Genomic DNA, 23868 nt, shown 5'->3' with positions numbered 1-23868 from the left:
GATGAGACCCAGGTCATTCTTGAATGTATTGTTGCATTGTATGGTTTGTGGAGTATGTTGGAAAATGAATCTTTGAGCTGTATGTCTGTATTAATTACCTGACAGTTAATTTGAAATATTAACTTGTGGAAGAAGCCATAGAAGGACAGAGGCACATTTGCCCTTTCACAGAAGTATAGCTTTTGACTCTGTGATTTTATCCCAGGCTTGTCAGTGTGTTTTTCCTAAAAAAAAAACCCCACACTGTGTTTTTCCATTTTTTAAAAATGCAGAATGTTTCCTTCAGAAACAATTTCTTACCCTTACAGATTTCATCTGTTAAAAAAGAATCAGCATGTTTTCTGATGGAGACTGCTGACTAGAACATCCATTTTGTGTCCCCGCAGATGACCTCTCTAAATTAATCGATCTCAGCTCTAATGAGGTGACCTGTTTAAAATAGCTCTCTGCCGGTGTGTATTTTCATGTCTTTGGCATTTAAACTTTGAAATGCATCTCTTCCTGGGATTTTTAGAAATTATCTTTTATTTTCTCTTCAGATTTTTCTGAAAAATGCTGGTGCTTCAGCCCAGTATTGGAAACCGATTTTGATAGAAATGATTTTAAATATAAGCCCCTTTTTTTTGTGGTTGTTTGTAACTGGTTCAGTATTGGATTTCTCAGGGTCAGCACCTAAGCCAGGCTGTGCTGTTCGTTCCTCAGCTGGGCAGTGCACAGCTCAATAGCTTTTACTTTGTGCCCTGACCACACAGGGGTGGAGCAGATGACTGCTTTCCTAGGTCAATTGTGCAGTTACGTTTTACGGGACAAGGTAAAAAAAAAGTCTGTGTCTGATAATTCAGAAAAGCTGCCGTTAAAGGATAATCAGCCCACATAATCCTTTGCATTCTGGCTGAATGCTTACGCATTGGATACTACTAAACTGCACGCTATTTTCATGGATAGAAAAAGAATTAAAGAATGGTTGAACTTTTATGACACTTTAAAGATACACTAGCTTTGTATCTTGTGACTGCATGTGTCCACTCACACTGTGTGGTGCTTACATGTTGGTTTAAGAAAATGTATTAGTTAAAGTTGTTTTATGTGCTCCTAGAAATCTATTTAATAGTTACGTAGAACAGCTAATGAGGAGAGAGGGAAATATAGAAAGGATATTGCTTTCTGAAGATGACTGCTCTTCAGTTCCTGTAGCATGAATTGTAAACTGCTTCCTTAAATTCTTTTCCTTGAAAAGTGAGAAAAGAGCAGTTGTCTGCATGTCATTCACTGAAGGTCACTAGTGTGTTGATGACTGTAATAGCAGAGTTGTGGTTTTTTTTGGTGACATTACACAAGTCCTTAGAATAGGAATAGTGAAGGTAATTAAAATTTTAGTCTTTACAGTGTGCTCATTAAACACGATTGATCTTAATGTTACGTTGTGCTCATCCTCCCTGATGATCAGAAAGGCTTTCATTTAGAACAGTGCAAATGCTACTTTAGTGAGCACCCCAAGTGTCCGTAGGGTGGCTTGCTCTGACCGTGGATGTTTGGCAGGGTAGCAGACAGGGGTAATTTCACTGAATATTCTGAGTTGCTTGCTATTTTGTTAGTAACAGTCAAGAGGCAAGGAAAGCCTAACACCTATTTCATCAAGAAAGAAGGAAACAAGGATTTTCTGGCCCTGGGTAAACGTGCAATCTTTGGGAGAAAAAGAAAATTCTTAGTATGTAATTTAGTCTGCAGACTGGCAGTGGGTAGTTTGTTTGTTTTCTGATGCTGTTAGCTACTTAAGGCTACGCAGCTGTTTTATGTTCACGTAGAAGGATGTTACCTGCTAGCATGTTCTCTTTCTGTCCTCTTTTTCTCTCACACTTGTGCACACTCACACAAATCTGTGCCCCTTCCCCTCCCTCCTGGAGAGCCGTCGATCAGGATATCCTCTGGGAACAGCAGCACCGTTTCCCAGTTGGAGCTGCGTGCATTTAAGCTCACTGATCTCAATGCCATGTGACTGGAAACGCAAGGAGCAGATTGCCATCCGGTGCACACTCTCCAACCCCCCAGATAGCAAAAAAGAAAAAAAAAAAGAGGGGGTGGGAGTGAGGAGGGGAGGTTCCCTTGCTTTTTTTGTAGCGCTGTTAATTCCTGCTGGAGCTTGTTTGCCGCAAGCTCGGTTCATGGCAGTAACAGAAGCAGCAGAGCCTATTCGGTAGCTCAGTGCTCTCAATGAGGTCAAGCTGGATCAAAGGGAAGCCTCCTGTGGAAGCATCTCCTGTAAGTTCTGATACTGCTTTTTCCCTGCTACCTCCAAATAAATCGTAGTCTGTATGACTTTGCCAGGCTTCAGTGCTTTATCCCTCCCCGACTGATAATTTTGTGTGATGTTGTCAGGTTTTATGTTAATTGAACTTGTCAGTGAGGCATCAGTTGGGTAATAATGCTGTGCATTTTGGGAGAAAAGGGCTTATCTTCTCTCCTTTTATTTTCCGAGGGAGTGGGAAGAAGAAAGTGTGGTTTTGTCCTTTTGAAAAGCTCCAAGCTGTTGAGGTTACAGCTCACCAGATTCTGTTTTATGTAATCTACATATTCTACTTTCTAAATAAAGCAACTGTGAAGTGTCTTGCAGATGTCATTGGGCTTCACCAAATAGCTTTTATTTTAGGAATAGCTACCTAAACATTTAAGTAATAAAAAAAAAAGTACTTTATTCAAATCTTGGAAACCTCCATAGTAACTTAATTTCAAAGAAACTCCCCTTACACAAGCTGCAGTTCACCTCAGGGGTCTCTAATGTGATCATTCAGAAATATTCCTTTGAAACCTGATTCTGGATATTAACTGGTTTTAGTAAAACTTTTCAGTTGCGTAGGCTTCCACACTGAGATGAAAAATTTCTTGTTTTATGTAATGAGCTAGCTGTTCCTGCAGAAATGCAATTTAGCATGAAAGAATGCTAACTTTTACAGGGAGTGTTGTCTCATTTACAGCATGGAATCTTTGGGCAATAATGACATGCTGGGCTGTAATTTTTCATCTACATAACCCAGTTTTTTTCCCCTTGAAGTACAAAAAGCTTACTTGAATACATATCTGGAAGGCTTGCAGAGTGGTTTCAATGGCTTGAACAAAGTAACTACCACCTGTTTGGATTATTGTTAGTTATACATTGTAAACCCTGAGGAAAAATAAAATATCACAAGTCATTATCCCTTCTGCTGTAAAGTTCCTCTTGAAGGGACTGGCATGGTGCCTGTCTATTGATATTCAGCTTGTATTTTTGGAAACTCAGCAGCACGGGCGTTGTGCTGTAAGGTGATGAAGTGTTGCAATAGTTATAAAGAGTTATGGCACTGCTCTGCTTCCCAAAATCTAATGTCTTTGGGGTTTTTTTCAGAGGTGTGTTCTTTAATTATAGTTGTCTTTTTATCTTCTTTAGTTAATATCTTTACTTTCTTAGATCTCTAACTTTGAAATTGGATAGAGAAAGGAGAAAACCTGTGAAATCGGGTCATGCAGCATCTATGTATGAAATGAATATTTGCTGGGGAGATTTATGAAGCAAACTTGAAGACTCGTTTTCAACTGCATATTTCTATTTAATGAAAAGATGGCTTGTTACTTACATGTGCTATGAGTTTTATCTGAGATGACTGCAGTATAAATATGAGAAGAGAATGTGTAAATTAGCATCCCATACTTAGTACTCTCATTCTGAGGAAAGGATCAAAATGCTTTATGAACCCATCACTGGATTTTTTATTTATTTTGAGTTTGTATCTTTTCTTGGCTTTAACAGAGGCTGTCTTCAGTTCTATCAAGACAACTCCATTTTTAAACATATGTAGTGGGGAGAAAATAGCCATTCTGTATCTTTTTGTTCAGATGGTGACGTTTCTTTTCATTTCAGCATTCAGCTTCTGAGTTGATCCTAGTTGAAGATGAAATGACAGATACTGAAGATAATGAAGAGGAGGATTTAGGAGTCATGGATGATCAACGCAGTGTAATTCTCCATCTCATCTCTCAGCTCAAACTTGGCATGGACCTTACCAGGGTATGAGCACTGCATCTCTTTTATATTTGTTCACTGTTGTTTTATTTTCTCATCCTTCTGTGTGTTTGTGTGCACAGCCAGTTCTTGTGTGTTTTGCCCCTGTGGACAGCCAAGCTTTCCTGTTTATAAAGGTGTGGTTCCGGAGAGCTATGGAGTGCTGTCTCTTGCTAGGCAGGCTTTCCCATGAAGTGACCACATCAGGTATTTTGGAGATGGAAGGAGAGGGAAAGAAAAAGAGAAGAAGAAGAAAAAAAAATCCTCCAAAACTCCTGCTTATTTTTTTGCAAGTCTTTCAGAGTAACCATGTGTTGTGTGTGGAACCCACAAGTATGTCAGGGTGCACTGGGAGTTTGAGGAAAAAGAATGGCAATAGTATGGATGAAGGATATACATGTTCACATAACTGCTTTGTGGATTGGGTTCCATTTAATTGCAAGTCAGCTTCAAAAAAACCTATGATGGTAAAGAAATTACAGTCTTGAATGTAGCAGTTCTTGTGAGTGTTGAGGAGCTCAGCAGTTTAATCTTCTGTGCATTCTTCTGGTCCTAGAATCAGTATTGTCACAAGCTTGTCCATACTGATACGAGCAAAGAAATTTCAGAGAAATTTTCTCTTTAGTCCTTAGAGTTTTGGAAATGAGGTAGGTGTTAAGGAAGCAAGGAGTGCTTCTTTTTGAATAGTCTTGTATTCCAGTGAAACCTTCTTGTGGGGCTTAATAAATAATCAAGCAGATTTTGGTAAATATATGGAATATCCTTTCCTTGCACAAGGGTTTTCTGCTTAAAAAAACCCCAGTAAAACTCCTGTTGTCCACTTTTCCCAAATAAGAGCTCATTCTGACACTCTCCACAAGTAACACAAAGTTTGGAAGGACCAGAGAATTTCTCTGGCACATGAAGTAGTTTTGCAGGAAGTTGTTCTCATGGGCATTTTGATATTCTGAAGAGTTCATATGCTTTTCTTTTTTTCTTTTTTTTTTTTTTGCATGTCAATCAAAAACTATAACTTTCTTACAAAATAAAGTTTTCTCAATATAGTTTTTCCTGCTTCCTCTGGAACAATTGCCAGTGTTTTAAAATAATTACATTTTTAAGACTGAGCAATCCTGTGTTCTGTTGCTGAGTAGCTGCACAGAAATGAATGTTTTATTCTAAATAAAATGAAAGTTTCATAATTTCATTTTGAATAATTTATACTTGTCACTTTTTAGTATGTCTGGGGTTATATACAGTTCATTTTTGTTTTTTTTTTCTTACATTCTCACTTTTTCTTAGCTCTTCCTCTTTTCTGTGTTTCTAAGGCTGTCTGAGTCTATAATGTTCAAACTAGGCTAAGATTTATCTGTGGTTCTTGCATCTTCAGAACAATTTGTCTTTGGCAAAAGACAAGATTTTTCTTTCCTGATTTTCACAGTCATCTTCTTGTCATGGCAAAGTAGGCAAAACCCAAAGACACACAGTTAATGTAAGTAAGAGAAATTCCTGTAAATAAGAGAAGAGTAGACGCTTACAAGAAAGATATTAAGGTAAATGCATATATGATAACCCGTTTCTTACATAGTGTTCTTAGAGCACAGTTTTTAAAGATAATGATAAATGTTGAAATGAGAAGAGGGACAGGCATATGGCAGAGTTAGATCTGTTTGTAGTCTGTGTGATGCATGAATACACATATGATAAGTATTAATGAGACATGCCACATGTGCACATCACTTTTCTGCCCATTTTGAGGATTAAAAAAAAATTCAGGACAGCTGGCTGCTTTTTTTATCAACTTTGCTTACTGACATGAGGCCCTTAGGGCCGCTGACATCTGACGGTAAAGCTGGGTTTGTTGGCTGCACTTCTTCCCAATTTTCATTATTCCCAATTTTCCATTATTCCACATTTCAGAGCACCTTGATGCTCATCACCTTCTGCTGGAAGTGGTTGTGGCACAGTGGTTGCTAATAGCAGAGGATGATGTTTTTACATGTTTCCATTTTCCTGTACCTTCTTCCCTAGGGCTGTGTCTTTGGTTCATTCTGAGAGTTGTGGATTGCTACATGATACTCACATGCACAAACAGCTTTTTCTGAGCCCTTGGTGGTTTTGGGTTCTGGATGCATGAGCATTACCTTCACATTCCATATCACAGGAAACAGCATCTTATCCTTATGTTAGCCATGGCCTTGCCTGTGCTGACAGCAGTTTCCCACAGTGAAGATAGCCACATTTAATGTTGTGGAGGTGCTTCACTTCTGGAATGTGTCATGCTGCTTTGCCTTTTAGTGAGGAGTTAAGGAGTAAAAACTGCTATGAAGGAGAACACCTGCAGTGAAGTATCAAATCTTTGTGGGGATTTGCTAGAACGGGCTAAACTTCATGGTGGCCAAATAGACTTCAACAGCTGCTGGGGAGAGTTGGGTGGGGAGCAGTTCACAGCAGCAGAATGTGGTACACAAGTGATTCTTCAGACTGGGATAGAACTTTCTGCCTCATTTAAAACTAGAATTGCTGGGGGGAAAAACAAGTTTCTGAATTGTTTGTTCTTCAGACTTTTAGAAAATGAAAAATAGTGCCAAAATCCACTGACTTTGTTGGCAAATGGCATCTCATGGATTGCAGTTAATGCTAACAGCTTGTACAGATGGGTGATCACTCCCCCTGCACGCCCTTACCTTCATTTACACAATTAATATGTGCTAAAAGTAAAGGGTTGCCATTCTTTGTAAAGTGGCTTCAAGTAATTCTGCAGAATGTCAACCTGTTGTAAATTAACATTGTGGTCTGTTCATGATATCATAAGTTTTTACTATGCTTGCCAATATTCTTTTACCTTGCAATTTTAAAATGTAAGTGGCATGAAAATAGCTTATTTTATTCCCACAATGACACAGATGACAGTGAAAAGAAAGCTTTTACACCTTTAAGAAAAAGATATCTCAGCATGAAGTACCTTGGCTGGATTTCTGAAAAAATTAGGGAATGATGCTGACACCCATGTTTTTCCTCACAGTAAATAATAGTGGGGATTAATATCTCTATTCTTAAGACATCATTCTTATTTTTCTCAGTTGCATTCAGATCTAATTAAGTGAATTTGAACCTAGGAGGTTATAATCAAGTTTTCAACCAGTATTGTCTTTTCAACCTCAATGAAAAGGGAAGAATGCCTCTTAAACAGCTTTCTTTTCATCTGAAGCCTGAGAGAGAGTAAGAATAGATTGTTCTAACATTTTAGAATGCAGTGAGGTGATTTTTTTTGCTATAGACTTCAGCAACTTGGTATTTATTCTAGAGTGTTTCTTTTGTCCAAATGGTTGTCATGCTGACATTTTCTCAGAGGAAAAAATTAGTCAGTTTTGACTTTGTATGCAATTAAAAAAATAATTCATAGTCCTGTCCAAAGCCAGCATAAAGAACACGGGTCCTAAGTGTATTTTTCTGGACACTTCATTCTGTCTGGCTGCAGAAAAGTTAAAAAGCTCATTCCTTTCAAAGCTGGAGTGCTGGCACCAGTGCACAACAGCCCAAGCTGTTGACAAGAAGCCCAGCTTCTTGACAAAAAGAATGCTGTAAACTTGCAAATTTGTTTATTTCTATTTTTCTTATTTCTGCAGGAATCAAGATAGGGGCAATTAAAAAAAATTGATTGGTGTGAGATTTTTTTTCTATATTGAGCGTGTGGTGATGTTGCATATTGAAACTTTGAGGCTATGAGATTATTTAATAAAAGGCTGTGTTTTGTACGCATATTTTGTAATACTGCAGTTGTGTAAACTTTAAAAGTCTAATATTTTTATTTCATAGTTCTGCCTCCTTGTGTGGAAACAGTTCAGTTATTCAGTGGATCCTTTTCTGCCACAATTATGGATGCCATTTTCAGCTTAGTTGGGCTTTTAAAGTGAGATAATTTGAGTTGGAGTTCTGGCCTTACTCAGATTTTAAATTGATTCTTGAAACTCAATAGTTAGAGGCCAGTGATTCATCTCATCTGATTTAGTGGCAGTGCTGGTGTGGCTGGGTTAAGCAAAGAACACATCTAGGGCTTAAGGGAGGAGGTACCAAGACTCTAAGACCACAACAATGGGATGAAACCACAGCAGTGTTAGTGTTGTACCATAAAATCTGCATCACCTGAAGGATGGTCTGCAGTTTTCTTCTCCTCTGTTTGTGCTAATAAAGGTCACTGTCTTTAGAGAGAGGCTCTTGGCCATAGTGGGATGCAGAGTGCTGTTTATTCAAATGAGTTTGCCCTTTGAAGTCTCTGCAGTGAGCTCACAAAGGCACCACTGGTATTTCTAGACAGAAAATATGGGAGATTTTTATATGTTTTGCTGTCACTTTCCCATCTAGTAACCTGATCTTTTAGTGCACAATTTTATTAAAATGAGATCCTGAATTGAGGATCTCAACTGCTGAATTGCATTTTTTTAAAGGTTATATCGGATAATAAATATTTGGTCAGAATGAGAATGCTGCAAATAAGACGGAATTGTTTAAAGAGCTAAAAATAAAAAAAAAAACTCTACTGGCTATCCACTTTGCCTTCAAAATTTTGGATTTCAATTTGGAAAACCTATCTCCTCAGCCTGCCACTGTCACACACCCAGCACTGTAGGCTGTCTTTAGCACTCAGTGTGCCACACATAGTGTAAAATTAAGGTCCTCCATCATTCAGGGCCTCAATAGGTTGGTAGCAGAAATCATGTGGAGTCCTCAAGGCTTAGAGAGTAGAGTCAGAGGAATATTACAGATGGAACTTTGCTTGATTTATATCTAAACTTGTAAAAATTATTAGCCTATGAAGGATTGTATGTGTGTAATATAAAAGGAGAGAGCCAATAAGCAGATAAGTTACCAGACACAGCAGTTTTCTCTTTTTGCAGGAGGTACTGTGACTTGCTGTGTAGCTGTAAAGACTCTGTTCGAGCTGCTGTGACTGGAATTCTTGTTCCTGTTTACAAGTTCTCTTTGAGAAGGGCTGAATGATTAATAAAAATTTGAAAGCTTCTATTTCATTATCCATGGGATCCAAAAGGGCTGATCTGTGCTTTGGTCCCACTTAGAATAGCAAGCTGGACCAGCAGGGGGAAAGCAAATGTGTTTGTGACAGACAGTGGCTCCCTGCCTGCTGTAAATAACCCTTGCTTCTGGGAAAGCAAAAAAGTAAAAATTTAAAGTGAAAATGCAGTGAAAATTTAAAGAGGAAAGCAGAAGAATTGCTGTAATAGCTGTTGGTTTGAATCTGGCATCACTGAGCCACTTGGATTCACTTAAGATAAATTTGTGTGTGCCAGAAGTTCCTTTTGGTCATGTGAGAGCAACCCTTGAGCTCCCCTGCAATAGAGCTGCACAGTGTGGGGAGCATGGGGGGAAAGAAGGGAGAGAAATGAATTGTGTCCCTTAGCTCTTGTTTGCCTTGCAGTGCCCTCCAGGATGTTTCACTGGAAACTTCCAACAAAGTGTTATTGTGGAGTGAGTGACCTTGGCAGCATCTGCGTTGCTAGAGAGGCCCTTGGGACTGTACCCAAATCACTCGGGGCTGGCTCCCTCCCGGGCAGACTGCCTAGTGCTCAGCCCCAGGTTTTTTTCTGGGCCCATGGGAGCCTCTCTTTTCCCATGATATGAATGTAATGGTTTGTGCAGTTTTTGTTTCAACTTGTTTGAAATAAAATGAAGCCATGCAGGGGCCCACCACAGTGACATGGTCTGAAACTGAGGGGGGTGTGCCATGGGCTTGGGGGAGACAGGAGATCTTAGGGATGGCAGGGGATTTGACTTGGGAGTTGTGGGGAGACATGACATTTGATTACATGCTAGGGCAAATGGGGAGTGCTTTCTTCCCTACAGCCTCTTGGGAAGGCTTCTTGGGATGGAAATCGACTTGAGATTTAGCTATGATTTGGTTGTGGTTGGATCTCCTTGGGTTGGTTTGTTAGAGGCTGCAAGGGACCCAGTCCATGTAGAGTGGGTGGTCAGCAGCCCAGGGGTGGAATATGGAGCACAGATGTTTGACAGAAGGGATGGATGTACCCCTTGCATTCTCCACCATTTAGAGGTTGGTGATTGGTACGTTCATATAAAATTCTCATCTTCTGGAGGTTTGGGAGAGTGTGTCCCTCCCATTTTGGAGGGTTGTGATTAGTTTGGTTTGTTGATGTTTGGTGTACATTAGTTTATATCAAAGTATGTTTTTGTGTCCTGTAAACAAAGAAAACAATGGCTGGTTTGTTAACTGAGAGGAGAGGAAAAGGTGTGTTTCCATTGTGTGGTACAGCCCATCCCTGTTGTGTGAGCTGCTCTTGAAAGTCATAATGGAATAGGAAGCAGACTGCGTGGGTATCAAGGCCACTGCTTTCTCCTTCACTCATTATTTACATTGCAAAGAAAATTAAATTGTTATGGCATGGGAGGGAAATATGCTACCCCAAAATTTGGCAGGGTCAGAATTACAGCTGTGCTAACTGTTCCCTCTCCCCCTTTCCCCTCACTAGTGTGATCACAGGGAAATCATATGTGCCTTTGTCTGCTTTGCATACAGGTAGTGCTTCCAACATTTATTTTGGAGAAAAGATCCCTGCTGGAGATGTATGCAAATTTCATGGCCCATCCAGACCTGTTTTTGTCAATTGCAGCTGGAGCCACTCCCGAGGAAAGAATTATCTGCTTTGTGGAGTATTATCTAACAGCTTTTCATGAAGGCCGAAAGGGAGCAGTTGCCAAGAAGCCCTATAACCCCATAATTGGTGAAACCTTTCACTGCTCGTGGGATGTGCCTAAAGATAAAGTGAAAGCATTCAGAACTAATGGTGCCTCCACGCTTTCTAAGGACTCAGCCAAGGAGCTTGGCCAGGACCAGTCCACGTGCTACAAGCTGAGGTTTGTAGCTGAACAAGTGTCTCATCATCCACCAGTATCTTGCTTTTACTGTGAGTGCAAAGAGAAGAAAATGTGTGTGAACGCTCACGTATGGACCAAAAGCAAGTTCATGGGCATGTCAATAGGTGTTTCTATGGTAGGTGAAGGTAAGAAATGTGCTTTTATTCTGCTTTTTTTGAGCTAATGTTTCTGGGTGTCAGCAGAAATCCAAATGTTTTCCTACTTGCTCTCCCTCTGACCTTTCATTTGAACCTCATGACTGTTTGCTTTTCTGAAGTTTGGAATTAAAACTTCATATAGGATTCATATAACCTTTTGCTGTCCAGACAGAATGTGAAATGCACATTGCATACATAAATGTGTGCTTATATCAATGAGACTCTGTTAATATATATTGCCAGGCTTCAGAAATAATTAAGTTGTAATAGCAAATACCAAATTATAGCATATTCTGTGAGAACATTTTTGGTCACTTTTAAAGTAATATGGGATTTGGTGTTCACTATTGGAGCAAAGCAATGAGAAGGGACATATTTTTGCATAAATCTAATGTTTGTTAGATTTATGCAAAAACGTTTTTCATAGTTTTCCATAGTTTCTGCAAGGAATCATGATTTCTGTAGTGTTTGCAAAGTTAGTGTATTTTCATAAGCTTTCTAGAAAGTCATGTGGTAGAGGCGTGAATCCTTATTTTCTGTATCATACACATGCGGTCTGCATTGTGATAAATCACTGGCCAGCTTGAGTTCAGAAATACAAGGAGTCATAAAAAATCCTTAATGGATGATCTGAACTGATGCACACACTTGTACCAGTGTTGACACTGACTGTTAATGCATTGAGATAAGTGTGTTGCTAAGCAATTTAATCCCTTTGGCTATTTGAGGGTAAGATGCTATGTATGGATTTTAGTGTTTTGCCTTAACTAGTTTTTGGACTGTAGTCTCAGAAGTACGAAGACAACTTGCCTCTTTTTGTCACCATAATGTTAAATACTGTGGTATTAAAGGCAGTAAAAAATGGAGTGGGAAATGCAGTGGTTTGGTTTTTCTTATTAATAGCAACAAAATAACTATGGTGAAAAAAATACAGGTATGTTCTGCTATTCCACCATCTAAAACTAAAGACCAGTGGAAAGGACTACAGTAGCTCCTTCCCTGATGGCAATATATTCCCTTTTTTAATAGAAGAGGTGTGAAACCTCCTTACTACTGGTTTTGATACCCTTGTGATAAAGTCTATGTTAGCACCTGTGTTTCCTTCTTCCTGTGACTTAGGTATTTTGCTTTGAATATGGTGTTAAGGAAGTTGGGCAGGGAGTGTCAGAATGGAAATTGGTCTGTCTGTCTGTCCCCTGCCTGTGCTACTGCCAGCCTGAGTCACTGGCTTAACATTCTGCATTTTTCTGGTACATGTTCATTTCTAGTACTCTTTTGCTCAGTGCAGGGAACTATTTAATGGAAATAAAATTAAACACAAAGTCACTTATGATTATGTAGGAGTAGGGAAATTTCTTTCTCTTGCTGCTAGCACACACAAGTTCCCTGGGATTGGGGGTGTCTACTGTGGGGATTATTTAAGACTTCAAAGTCCTGATGTGTCCCAGTTTTGAGAGAGAAAGGGTCTAAGAATTAACTGCTTACTCACCCCAAGGATTGTTTAATGTGTGCTTGTGAGAATACTGTTCTTCCCTATGCTCTTTCTTTTTTTCATGATCCTGGAGACATCCCAGGAGTGGAGGCGGGCTTTGGGGAACATCTGCAGTAGCAAATTCTTTTATTCCAAGATTTGCTGCTGTCTTTGTGATGTGCATGCTGGGAGGAAGTCTGGGTTCACCAGTTCATAGTTACTATTCATCTTTTTGTTCATGTAAGCAGTGCAAGAGCAGGGGCCTTCACAGTGACAGCATTTCTGGGAAGTGATGGAGACACTTCAGTGCAGCCCAAGCATTTCTGTTGCATGTTGAGGACTGGCAATGGGCAGCAAGAAGTTGCACCACTGAGGCTTTTCTGTCATCTGAAAACAGCAAGCCTAAGCCTGACAGCCTCAGTTTAAAATACCAGCTTTGCAGTGCAGTTCCTTCACTTGAAACTGCACTTTCTTTATTTTTTTTGTTTAATTATTTTAGGTCCAGGGAAGTCTTCCTGATTAAGTTGGTGTGTCGGTTTGTCAAGCTGTGTAAAAATTAGAATCTACTGCAGATGCTTCTTTCTTATGTGCTGCATAAGTATGAATTCTGTAGTAGATTGAGGTCAGTGTGAGTACCAGGGAATAGATTGCTGAATTGACAAAAAGGAGCTGTTGGACTAAAAGTGTAGAAAACCTAAGCCTGTATTTATGTGCCTAATAATTTTCGTAATGTGAAATATAATTTGGAGATTTTTCCTTGTGTTTAGGGATGTGTTAGAGTTGCAACATTTCATATGGGGTGGATTAGTCTAGCGAAGTTAGTTGGACTGTGGAAAGGTGCTGCTAGTCAGAAGGCACGTGAAACTACTTAAGGTGGGTAGAAACTAAAGTTAGCTGCTTGGAGAGACTTTGACACACCAAGGTTGTCTAGTAAGGTTGTAGAATCTTATTTTAATCTTTTAAAGGCAGATTAAGTGAGTTTCTGGGGAATGAAGTATCATGAATCCTACTTTTGATGAGAGACAAATTAACATCTCATGGATCCTCAGAATCTCTGGGTTTTGATTGTTGTGTTTTTTGCTACTGTGCATTGGATGACCAAACTAATCATGTACTATTGTTGGCATTTTGTGTTGTCCCTTTCTCCTTTTATAAATTTCCCCTCATTATGAGCATTCAGCCCTTTTTTTGCCTGTTGCTGGAGTTAAATTACATACATGTGGAGGCCTTTCACTTTTTGTGAGACCAGAAGGGATTTTAGATGTGGCATCATGTTACTTGAAATACAGTTTCCTTGATGCCTCTAATATATTTGTGTCCGTTTTGAGAGTTGGGTTAAATAATTCTGCTGTTGGTTCAATATTAGGTTCGTTATACTACAGATTAAATCAGTACTAATTGATATGTTAGAGGGGGAAAACATCCTTCCAGACAGAGTGTTGGAGAACTGTAATTAATACTTTGGATAATTTAGTGGTAGTGAGTGACCATCTTGTTCTAGTCAGGTATGTATCACAACAGTTCTGTCAGACCAGGTTGCCCAGAGAAGCTGTGGATGCCCTTTCCTTGGAGTTTTCCAAGGCCAGGTTGGATGGGGCTGTGAGCAACCTGGTCTAGTGGAAGGTGTCCCTGCCCACAGCAGAGAGTTTGGAACAAGATGATTTTTCAGGTTCCTTCCAACACAGGCCATTCTGTGACAATGACCAGAAACTTCATGTAGCCTAACGTTGAATATAGCGACTGTGGTGTGTTTTGAAAGTTTGCTCTCTACTGAACAATATAGTATGTCCCTCTAACAGTTCAATGAAGCTTTTTCTACTGCAGTTGTCTATTTGCAGAAATAAAGTAGTACTGAATTTTTGGACCTATAGTGTGTAAGGAATATGGTAATGTGTCTGTGGAGGCTTTGAATAATATTTTTGTAGCAAGTCCACAGATATATAGAGCACATTGCTTTTTATGCTTTTTGTTAGAAGCTGACAAAGAATATCATGGAAGTACAAAGGTTTATAAAGGAATTTAAAGAATTAGGGGATTTAAGGATGGTATGGTCTTGGCATGCAAAGGCTACAGCTCAGTGTCTCAGTGGTGTGATTTTTTTGTATGTCGCACCTCAAAGTGACTAAGATATTTTTTTTCTGTCTGTGGTTTTTGTTTGTTGATTCAAAGTAAGTATCTGCTGCAGAGATGCAGAACAATTGGGAGAGCATTGCTGGATATCCATGTGGGGAGCTGTTTTATATGCTAGCCTTTTTTTCATTTCTGTTTATGAGTGCTCTAAATCTGGCTTGCTAATGAAATCTTGCAACTTTTCTTTGCTGTATGACAAAACCCCCATTCTTCAGAGTAGTCAGCACTGAGTTTCCTCATGAGAAAGCCACCCGGAATAGAAAAGAGGGTATTTTGCATAAAAGAACTTAGGTTGCATGTGCAGTCCCTAATTCTGGTTAATGTTAATTATGTACTAATGAAAGAGTGAGGGAGAAGATGAGGCTGTAATGAACAGGGTCACATTAAGATTTAAATTAGCAAAGGATGAGAAGTCAGTATAAATATTTAATGGTTTTTGCGTGGTCCATAGAATCTTTAAAAGGATACTGGTTGTGGGGTAAGGATGCTGTGGTGAGCACTTAGTGCCAGCTGTGCCCGTTCCTTTTCTGCTCTTGGATTTTGGTTCAGAGCAGCAAAAACCAACAAAAATTATGGGTTAATTTTGCAGAGAGCATAAAGTACATTTAAATGGATTGCTCTGTATTGTCAAGTGGCTAGTTACATCTGATGTTTTCAATTCTGCTATTTTAAATGTTTTGAAAAGTAGTGAGGTATAGGCTTCCAAAATTATTTTTTCTGAATTGAAATCAACTTGAAAAGATCTGATAGGTGGGTAAAAGGTTCAGTGCTCATTCCAGGGGAAATTTAAAAGAAAGCAATGAATGTTTTTTCCTCTCTTTTTAATTTTTTTTTCCCTTATGTTCAAATACATATATGCATATGTATTAATAGATGTACAGGTCTATAATTTCTAGTACTGAGAAATGACTGACTTAAAATTTATCAGTCCCAAAGCTTGGTTGCTCCATGCAATTAGAGCTACCTAAGTATTTCCCTCAGTACTCATTTTCGCATTAATATTTTTAGCGCAGTGTTTTTAGAACCATTTTCATATAGCATGGCACTCATTACTTAATTTAGCAAATCGTTCCAGCCTTTGAAAAACGAGCAGTGCTCAACACAGCTGCCTGGAAGGTTTGAGACAATAAGAGCCCAGTTCTGGCATTTCCCGTTTTCCTGTGGGGATCTGGGCAGTTGTGATGCTCAACACCCATGTGGGGCTCAGCCCACACATATCTTGCTCCTCTTGGTGTGTTATGGGAAACACGGAGAGGGTGAAGAGCTGCTTAAATGGGGAAAGTGCCCCAGGCCCCTGGTGTCCCACGTGCCATTTGTTGTTCAGATTGATCTCCATGCAGGCAGTGGGAAGCATTAAATCCCACATGTCTCTTCTGCAGCTTATTGATCCAGAGCCTCCTCTGGGGTGTTTTGTCAATATGTGTTACTGGGAAATCAATTCACAAAGCTGCAGCAGCAGTGAGGGACATGTAAGAGTCAAAGTGGGAGAGTGATATGCCAAGCCCTTGGCTTCCTTTAATGCAGGCTGAGGGCTCCTGGGTAGGGGTGTGACTCTGAATACATTGCTGTAGTCAAAAGGAGCAGTAAATGGTGTTGAGGACATTTCAAGGGGGAATTTCAGTATCCTGCAATGGTTTTTAACAAATTCACCCTTCTCTGTAGCATTTTTTCCTAACAAACCAGATTACTAAATCAACTGTTCCTCCCAGAGTGCTGGTCTGGTGTATTCTTCCTTGTGTAATTGTTGCCTATAAATGCTTCAGGTTTTTTATTTTAAAGGAATTGGAAGTTTTTTAAAGAACTCTTAGTTATGAGAGGGAAAAAACCTAAAAATGGGAGAATATTCTACAGCTTTTCATGTGTATTTACTTTATAGCCATTTTCAAACTAAACTTGAATCATCCCTTACAGCAGGGAAGCAAGGGAAGAAAAACAGCCTGTGTATTTTCCAGCAGTTGTTTTTAAAGATCAGTTGCAGTGTAATGATTATAAGCAGATGTAAAAGTGATACTTTGTAAAGTCACTGTTAGCTTTTAGTTAATTGGCTTTTAATTTCTCAAGATTGGCACTTGGCTGGGTGGGGAGTTACTTAAAATTGTGGTACCTGTTACAAACGTTGAATCTCAGTGTAATTTTTGGCTTCCCCTCCCCTAAAGGAGCACAGGTCTCTGTTCAGATGTGCTGGTGCAGCCACAGTGTTTGTGGTGCTTCATTTAAGGCTTTGCATGTGGGCTCTGTGAACAATGGAATGCAAAACAGTGAGGTTAATATTAAAAGTATTATCAAGTCATGGGTATTTCAGATCTGCCCTTTAATCTCTTTTAGACTGTAATTATAGAGCTGGAGTCGTATTTCAAGTGAGATAGCGCTTCATTAAAAAATGTATTTATTCAGGTGTTCAAGGAATTCAGAAAATATGCTACTGGGTGCTAAAAATACTGCCAAGAGAGCTGGGTTCAGTTTTTAATATCTAACCTGCTGTGGTGGTTAAATATTTACATTGAAGGTCACTGCTGCTGTTTGCTCTCCACTTTAAATGTGCTTGGCAGCACTGCAGCTCTGAGCCCCTCCCACCTGACTAGGGAGAAAAAGCTCTTGATCCCATCAGGGGGACAGAGGCAAACCTGTACTGACCCATAAGGAAATTGTGTTTATCATACCAGTTCCCTCTCACGTGAGGAACATCACGTACAGTGGTGATCAGAAGAGAATGGGAGAGGTAGAGAGACTTTTTACAAGGGCATGTAGCTACAGGAAAAGGGGGAATGACTTTAAAATAAAAGAGAGTGGGTTTAGGTTAGATATTAGGAAAAAATTCTTTACTGAGGGGTATTAAGGGACTGGAACAGGCTGCCCAAGGAAATTGCGGATACCCCGTCCCTGGAAGTGTTGAAGGCCAGGTTGGATGGGGCTCTGAGCAGCCTGGTCTGGAGGAAGGTGTCCCTGCCCATGGCAGGGGGGTTGAAACTCTATGATCTTTAAGGTCCCTTCCAACCCAGGCCATTCTGTGATTCTACAATTGTTCTTTATTAAATTCATGCTATTATAGCATCCATTTAATGAGTTTGATAACCAGAGCAGTTTTTTGAGTATAAGTTATTCCTGTCTGCATGTCCAGGGTGAGTTGGGTAGTTCAGCCTTCCTGCAGCGTGTTCAGCTTGGATGTCTGTGCAGGTGTGAAGCCGAGGAAGCTTGAGGCAAAACATGTCTGTGTGTTCTGGCTGTGTCCTCCCGGCCTTTCCCTGCTGGTGAGGGCTCAGCACGTGACGTGAGGAACTTGTATCTTGCCAAGACTAAATGATTAAAGGTCCTTTTAAGACATGGCTTTTCTGTGTGCTCTTGCATCCCAGCTCCTTGTGTCAGAGCTGCTGGAGTGGCCGTGCTGGCTGTGTCGCTGCTGGGAGGCCGAGGTTGCAGAGGTTCTGAGAACAACTGCATGAAGCTGTTCTGGTTTGCAAATGTTTTCCTGTGAAATAGTTCAGAAGGCAGAAGTGACAAATTGCAGTTTCCTGTGCCTGTATTTAGTTTTGTTAGCTGGAGCCAATATTCAAGATCAGGGCTCCCTTAGAGCTCTGTGCTTTTAATTTTGAGTGTGTTTTAATTTAAGTTTGTTTTTTCCATGCAGTGTTAAAGGCATATTTTCATATTGGCAGCAGTGGTGTTATGTTCCTATTTAGTGCTTTTTCGTCATTAAATGTGAGATCACTTTGAAAAAGTAGTGTCAGTATTCCTTTAAACAGATAGATTAATCAATACCACTAACAGTGTGTTCTTCCCCTGCCTGCCCCAGGGTGAAGGCAAATGGGTTCAAGCTTATCTTGCTACTAAACAGATACTATTACTGTGTCAAAATAACTTTCCTTTCTTTTATTTCCAAATATTTCTGGGTTCTGAATTCTTCCTGTGATAGGTTATTTTCAGTCCCTGTTGTGAAAAAATATTTTCAAGGCTGTCATTTTTGCCTTTAGGCAGTTAGTAAATGGGACACAAAAGACTGTAAAACTCTAATAAAAAATACACTGCAGACATTTGGCATGATCTAATTCTGCGTGCGAGGTTTATGGTGCTCTTTTCCTGGTCTTATGTCCTGTTATCCTGAAGACCAAACTACAGTTTTTATGGGGATAGAGTTGTACCCTTAGCCCCAGGGGAAGCTGCAAAGGTCTGATCAGGAAAGCAACTTTCTTTGTGCAACTTCCAAGAAATGTTGAAAAACTGCTGCTGTTGTGTGTTGTTTTTAGTTACAGCCTCATGGTGCTGAGGGTGGAGGGGCCTTTACAGAAAGAGATGGAATTACCAGTTCTTTTCTCTGCCTGGTAGAGACATTGGACGTGGTGCTAATAGAGCAGTGGCCCTGCTGGGCACCTCGTTGATTATGCAAGATTTTTTCCAAAGCCTGTGTGAGAAACCAGACATTATGAAATTAAAGAGCAAAGTTAATAGAAAATTTGTAGATGCTGTGTTTTCTTATTCTTACCCACAGACACTTATAGCCTTTCACAGCATCAAGAGGAAATTAGTGGAGGACATGGCTGTTCCTAACTGAATGGAGAAGTGAACAGTCCTTTGGCCCTGCCCATATATTTTCTGGAGGGAGATTATGATACAACACAGAGAGCATCTGAATTTTCAGTATGGTTTTTAGGTGGACATTCTATGTTTATCCAGCTTTTAACAGTTATACAAAGTAAGGAATCCAGTCAGATTTTCTGAAAAGTTGTTAGGTAGCAATCAGTATGTCAGGGTGCTCAGTCCCATGGGATGCTTTTGAAAATGCTTGTTGGAAGAAACTTCTTCCAGAGAGCAGAGTTTCCTAGCAGACAGTGCCCTCCTTCAAGGAGAGCTGCACGTGCTCTCCATGGATGTGCATTTTGATGGTCAGTGACCATCAGATCTTGTCAGAGAACCCTTTATCACCTCACTTTCTCCTCTTCCTGCACAGGTGTTCTTCACTTGCTGGAGCATGAAGAGGAGTATGTCTTCACCCTGCCCAGTGCCTACGCTCGCTCAATCCTTACCATCCCGTGGGTGGAGCTTGGAGGGAAAGTCAACATCAACTGTGCCAGAACGGGCTATTCTGCCACGGTCACCTTCCACACCAAGCCCTTCTATGGAGGGAAGGTCCACAGGTACAGCCATTACTGTCTTACTATTGTTTACCTGCTGCTGGATTTCAGGGGAAAGGCTCTGGGGCATCTGTTCAGTTCTTCTGTTGCAGTATTTTATAGACAGATAGCTGAAGTTCTTTCCCTATTTGTGCTGGAGATGACTTAAAGCTCTAGGGCAGTTTATTGTAGCAATACATATTATGTTGTTTAACTGAATTGGATGTATTTCTCTCATTAAAATAAAGTGAATGTATCTCTCCAGGCTTTGTTGCTTGTACAAATTGCTGTAAGTGTAGGATCAGAAAAATGTAAATGGCAAAGGCAATATTTCTGCTACCCCAGCTGCTGCTCCTGTGTGAGTCTTGCAGATGAACTGGTGTTCCAAGTGGAGCTCCTGAAAAGAGGAGAGAAGCAAAAGTGTCACTGCCCAAAGTGGTAGCTCCCTACTGGGGACTCCCACCTTTGCACTGAAATTCCAGATGGTGAAAATGTTATTTGCCTTCTTTGGTTCCCCTTTACTAAGGGTGCAAAGAGGCTCTGTGCAGGACAGCCTCCTGTCTTTCTTCCATGCTCAGGTTGATGTCCCAGTCATTAACATCAGATCCATTTCCTGTTCTGCTTTGGACTGTTGCATTGTCCAGAGGAGACTGTGCTTTGCATGGTTACCTCTGTTTTATTTCACATTTCAATGTTGTGTTCAGGTAAATTTTTGCATGCGGCTGTTTTGACAGGGTTTTTCTTTAAAAGTTTTAGAGTAATAATTGATGCCATCAGGGTGAGTAAAAATTTGGGGAAGTTGTGCTCTATTACTTTAGTAATTAAAAAATTGAGTTTACACATTACATGGCTTTCTAAAGCACATGTGTGCATGCTCATGGACACATTCACAGAACTTCTCCCTGCATTTCAGTTTTCCAGTCCTACCTGTCTGTTTTGCTCACTCTCAGACCAGTTCTTTGATTGATGAAGTGGCTTTAATCATTGCCTCTCAGCAGCTGAGAAGTCAACTTGCAGAGCTAAAGAAGAAAATAAAGATACCCAGAGTTTTTGACATGGGTCTCTGATAGCATTATGTTCAGGCATGAAAGTGTCATGTATTGAAAATGTCACATGGATGTCAGGGATTGTTTTTCAGGCTGCTGAGGTAACAGTTTGGTCTGGGCTTGAGCTGAGTATCACAATTTTAAGTTGGGTTACTACTGTACTTAGCTAGAATGTCATCCCAAAGTTGTTGCTGTGTTAGAAGAGCTTTCCTGGGATGAGTCTTTCTTTTTTGGAAGCAGCATCACTACTTTGCCTGAATAATTCATTTGTGGAGGTAGAAAGCTGCTTGCACCCGCAGCAAGGTAGTGCTGTCATGTGCTGGTAATAAATGGTATCACTTATTTCTGTGGTCTGTTTCTCCTTCCCCCTCGAATCAGGGTTACAGCTGAAGTGAAGCACAATCCAACGAACACCATTGTGTGCAAGGCACAGGGAGAATGGAATGGCACCCTGGAGTTCACTTACAGCAATGGAGACACCAAAGTGATTGACACCACCAAACTGCCTGTTATCAGGAAAAAGATAAGGCCCACAGCAAACCAAGGGCCACTGGAATCAAGGTAAGGGCAGAGGCTTTGCAGTGCTGAACTTTGGGTGGGAACAGAGCAGGGAAGCCAACTGCAGCTCTGAGTGCTGTGGTTCAAAAATTCCTTGCTTCCTACAGCAGAAAATCTGGGCACAGAGAGCTGAGGCTGTGTATTGGTTCCTTGGAGCATAAATTGCACTATAGTGATGAGTACATAAATTTTGTAGATGGGAAAAATGCCTATATTTGTTTTAATGAGCATCTGGAAAATGGCAGTGCAGTGTTTTCACCTGCTTCTTGGAGTGATTGCAACATGGTAAGGCAAATCAGTCAGTTTGTTGCAAGCAATTCAAACTGGTATGTATATTATGTGTTGCATATCATTGAAACTGGTGCTTCATGTGTTATATATTTCAGAATATATATTTGTATAAACATATATAAAATATGAGGCAGTATGAGATATAAAGAGACACATACAGGTCGTTTTGAGGCTCTTTGAACCTACATCATATGCCTAACTCAGACTAGATACATTAGAAAAACCTGTTCTGTATTCACTGTCAATAACTGTTGGTGTTTATCTTCAGAAAAATCAATACTTTAATTGAATTTAGGAACATTTTATTGAAGGATTTAAAAATATGAGTTAAACTACATTTTATTATCTGTAAATGTCTTTTTATTTTCCAAAGGTGTCTTGAGTCATTGTGCAGGGTCAGATGGAATTTGTCTACTTTCTAGACCACTTGCTTATCCACAAACTCATTTTTTCTCCTGTAGTGTGGAACATAAAGATTGTAGTAAATAAGGAAACCAGTAGCTTTTCAGTGTATTTATTGTGTTTTTTAGATACTAGTCAGCAAATTGCATCCATCCAGTGGCTCTGCAGGATCTGCAGTTTATCACATTGTGAACACAATCTCATTTAAACAGCCCTGGACAGATGTGAAAGCTATGGTTGGTTTCAGACAGAGAGCAGTGTGGATTAGATATTAGGAAGAAATTCTTTACTGTGAAGGTGGTGAGGCACTGGCACAGAAGCTGTGGATGCCCCATCCCTGGCATTGCTCAAGGCCAGGTTGGATGGGGCTCTGAGCAGCCTGGTCTAGTGGGAGGTGTCCCTGCCCATGGCAGGGAGGGTGCAACTAGAGGATATTTAAGGTGTTTTCCAACCCAACCCATTCTATGAGGGTTTTTCTCAGTGCTTTTCTGGGCAGAGCTTCTGCTAGGCTGATCTAAGGCACTGTATCCGAGCGTGGTCAGCTGTGTGAGAAGTGTGTAGCTCTGTGCTGGTAAATACTGTAACTGGGAATACAGAGCACAGACCCAGAGGGGCTCCCTAGAATCAGTTCCTCTGCTAGTGACCTTGTTGGACCAGTCAATGCACTCTTGGGTTTTGGCTGACACTCCCTTATAATTCAAAACATTACCTGCAAAACCATGCAGAATTAAATGCCTGCTTTGGGGGGTGGAGGAACATCACTAAGGAATGTGAACTAGAAATGGTAGAAATAAAACCATCTGCTTTGAGAAAAAAAGCTCAGGTGGTGAAGAGAATATAAACAGAGTCTGCTGAGAAAATTGCACTGCAAAATACTGGGAGCTGAGGGAATCTGAAAATCTGGTCCACAAATGTGATGAATATCCTAGCAGAGTGATGGTTCCCAAGCTGTGGGACTTGGAAAACCAGCATGGGTAGCGTGGCCTCAGCCTGCTGTTCACCAGTCTGGTGTCCAGCAGCAGTGGGCTGTGGCAGAGCTGTTCTCACCTCCCTTGTGCTCCTTCTCCCTGGGCAGGCGCCTGTGGCAGCACGTCACCAGCTCCCTGAAGGAGGGGAACATCGATGCCGCCACGGAGCACAAGCACCGCCTGGAAGAGAGACAGCGAGCAGAGGAGCGGCAGCGAGCGGCGCTCACAACTCCCTGGAAACCCAAATACTTTGCCAAAGAGGTACTTGGAGTTTCTTGGTTTAGACCTTTAGCAAGTTCCTGCACAGGGGACAAGTCAATGTCTGTGGATTTTGTCATGGGCTAGTGTTGTTATCTACCACCGAGTGCTTAAATTTTATTTTTGACAGAGTCTGGCTCTTGAATGAGAGCAGCGGGCTTTTCCATGTCTATGTTGTGAACTTGTTCACTTTTCTTCAGTTAGATTGATTTTGTTCTGGATTTTTGGTGCCTAATGTTAGGCAAATAAAGTGATGTGTTTTTTCTGGAAAATCCAGCCCTTACTTCTCAAATTCTGCATACTCACTTCCCCTGTAATCTTAGCATACTAAAATGAGCACAATCTAGGGAGATTTATCCAGTGTAAGTAAGCATTGACATCCTAAACACAGTCTTGGGTTCCATCTGTGTGAAAGGAAACAAATTTTACCAAGTTCATCTTTCCCTTTTGTTGGAGGAAAGGTGGAGGGGAAATGAGACTGAGGGAATTGTTCCATTAGCTGCTATTTAAGTCAGCATCTCTTGCATCTTCTCATTGCATCTCTTCCCCCTTGCAATTTTTTTCCTCCTGCCTACCTT

At 40.5% G+C, this 23868-nt stretch overlaps 1 protein-coding gene and 1 long non-coding RNA gene across 3 annotated transcripts in view; one reads left to right on the top strand and one right to left on the bottom strand.

Annotated features, from left to right (window-relative positions):
• Positions 1-23868, top strand: part of OSBPL10 (oxysterol binding protein like 10) — a 123784-nt gene that overhangs the window by 85393 nt on the left and 14523 nt on the right. For both annotated transcript variants that reach the window (XR_010359542.1, XM_064415335.1), the window contains exons 7-11: positions 3893-4039; positions 10566-11049; positions 19605-19791; positions 21192-21374; positions 23140-23293. Coding sequence is in view for 1 of the 2 variants with exons in the window: in XM_064415335.1 (XP_064271405.1) it covers positions 3893-4039; positions 10566-11049; positions 19605-19791; positions 21192-21374; positions 23140-23293 (1155 nt within the window). In the remaining variant the exon portion in view is untranslated. The remainder of the gene's footprint in view (positions 1-3892; positions 4040-10565; positions 11050-19604; positions 19792-21191; positions 21375-23139; positions 23294-23868) is intronic.
• On the bottom strand, positions 19648-21192 carry LOC135297645 (uncharacterized). Its single transcript, XR_010359571.1, has 2 exons — positions 20695-21192; positions 19648-20164 (listed from the first exon to the last, which is right to left on the bottom strand). It is a non-coding gene; the product is annotated as an uncharacterized LOC135297645 (long non-coding RNA).

This window comes from Passer domesticus, chromosome 1 (assembly GCF_036417665.1).
Source record: "Passer domesticus isolate bPasDom1 chromosome 1, bPasDom1.hap1, whole genome shotgun sequence".
NCBI classification, from domain to species: domain Eukaryota; kingdom Metazoa; phylum Chordata; class Aves; order Passeriformes; family Passeridae; genus Passer; species Passer domesticus.
This window is presented reverse-complemented; position numbering and strand designations above follow the sequence as displayed.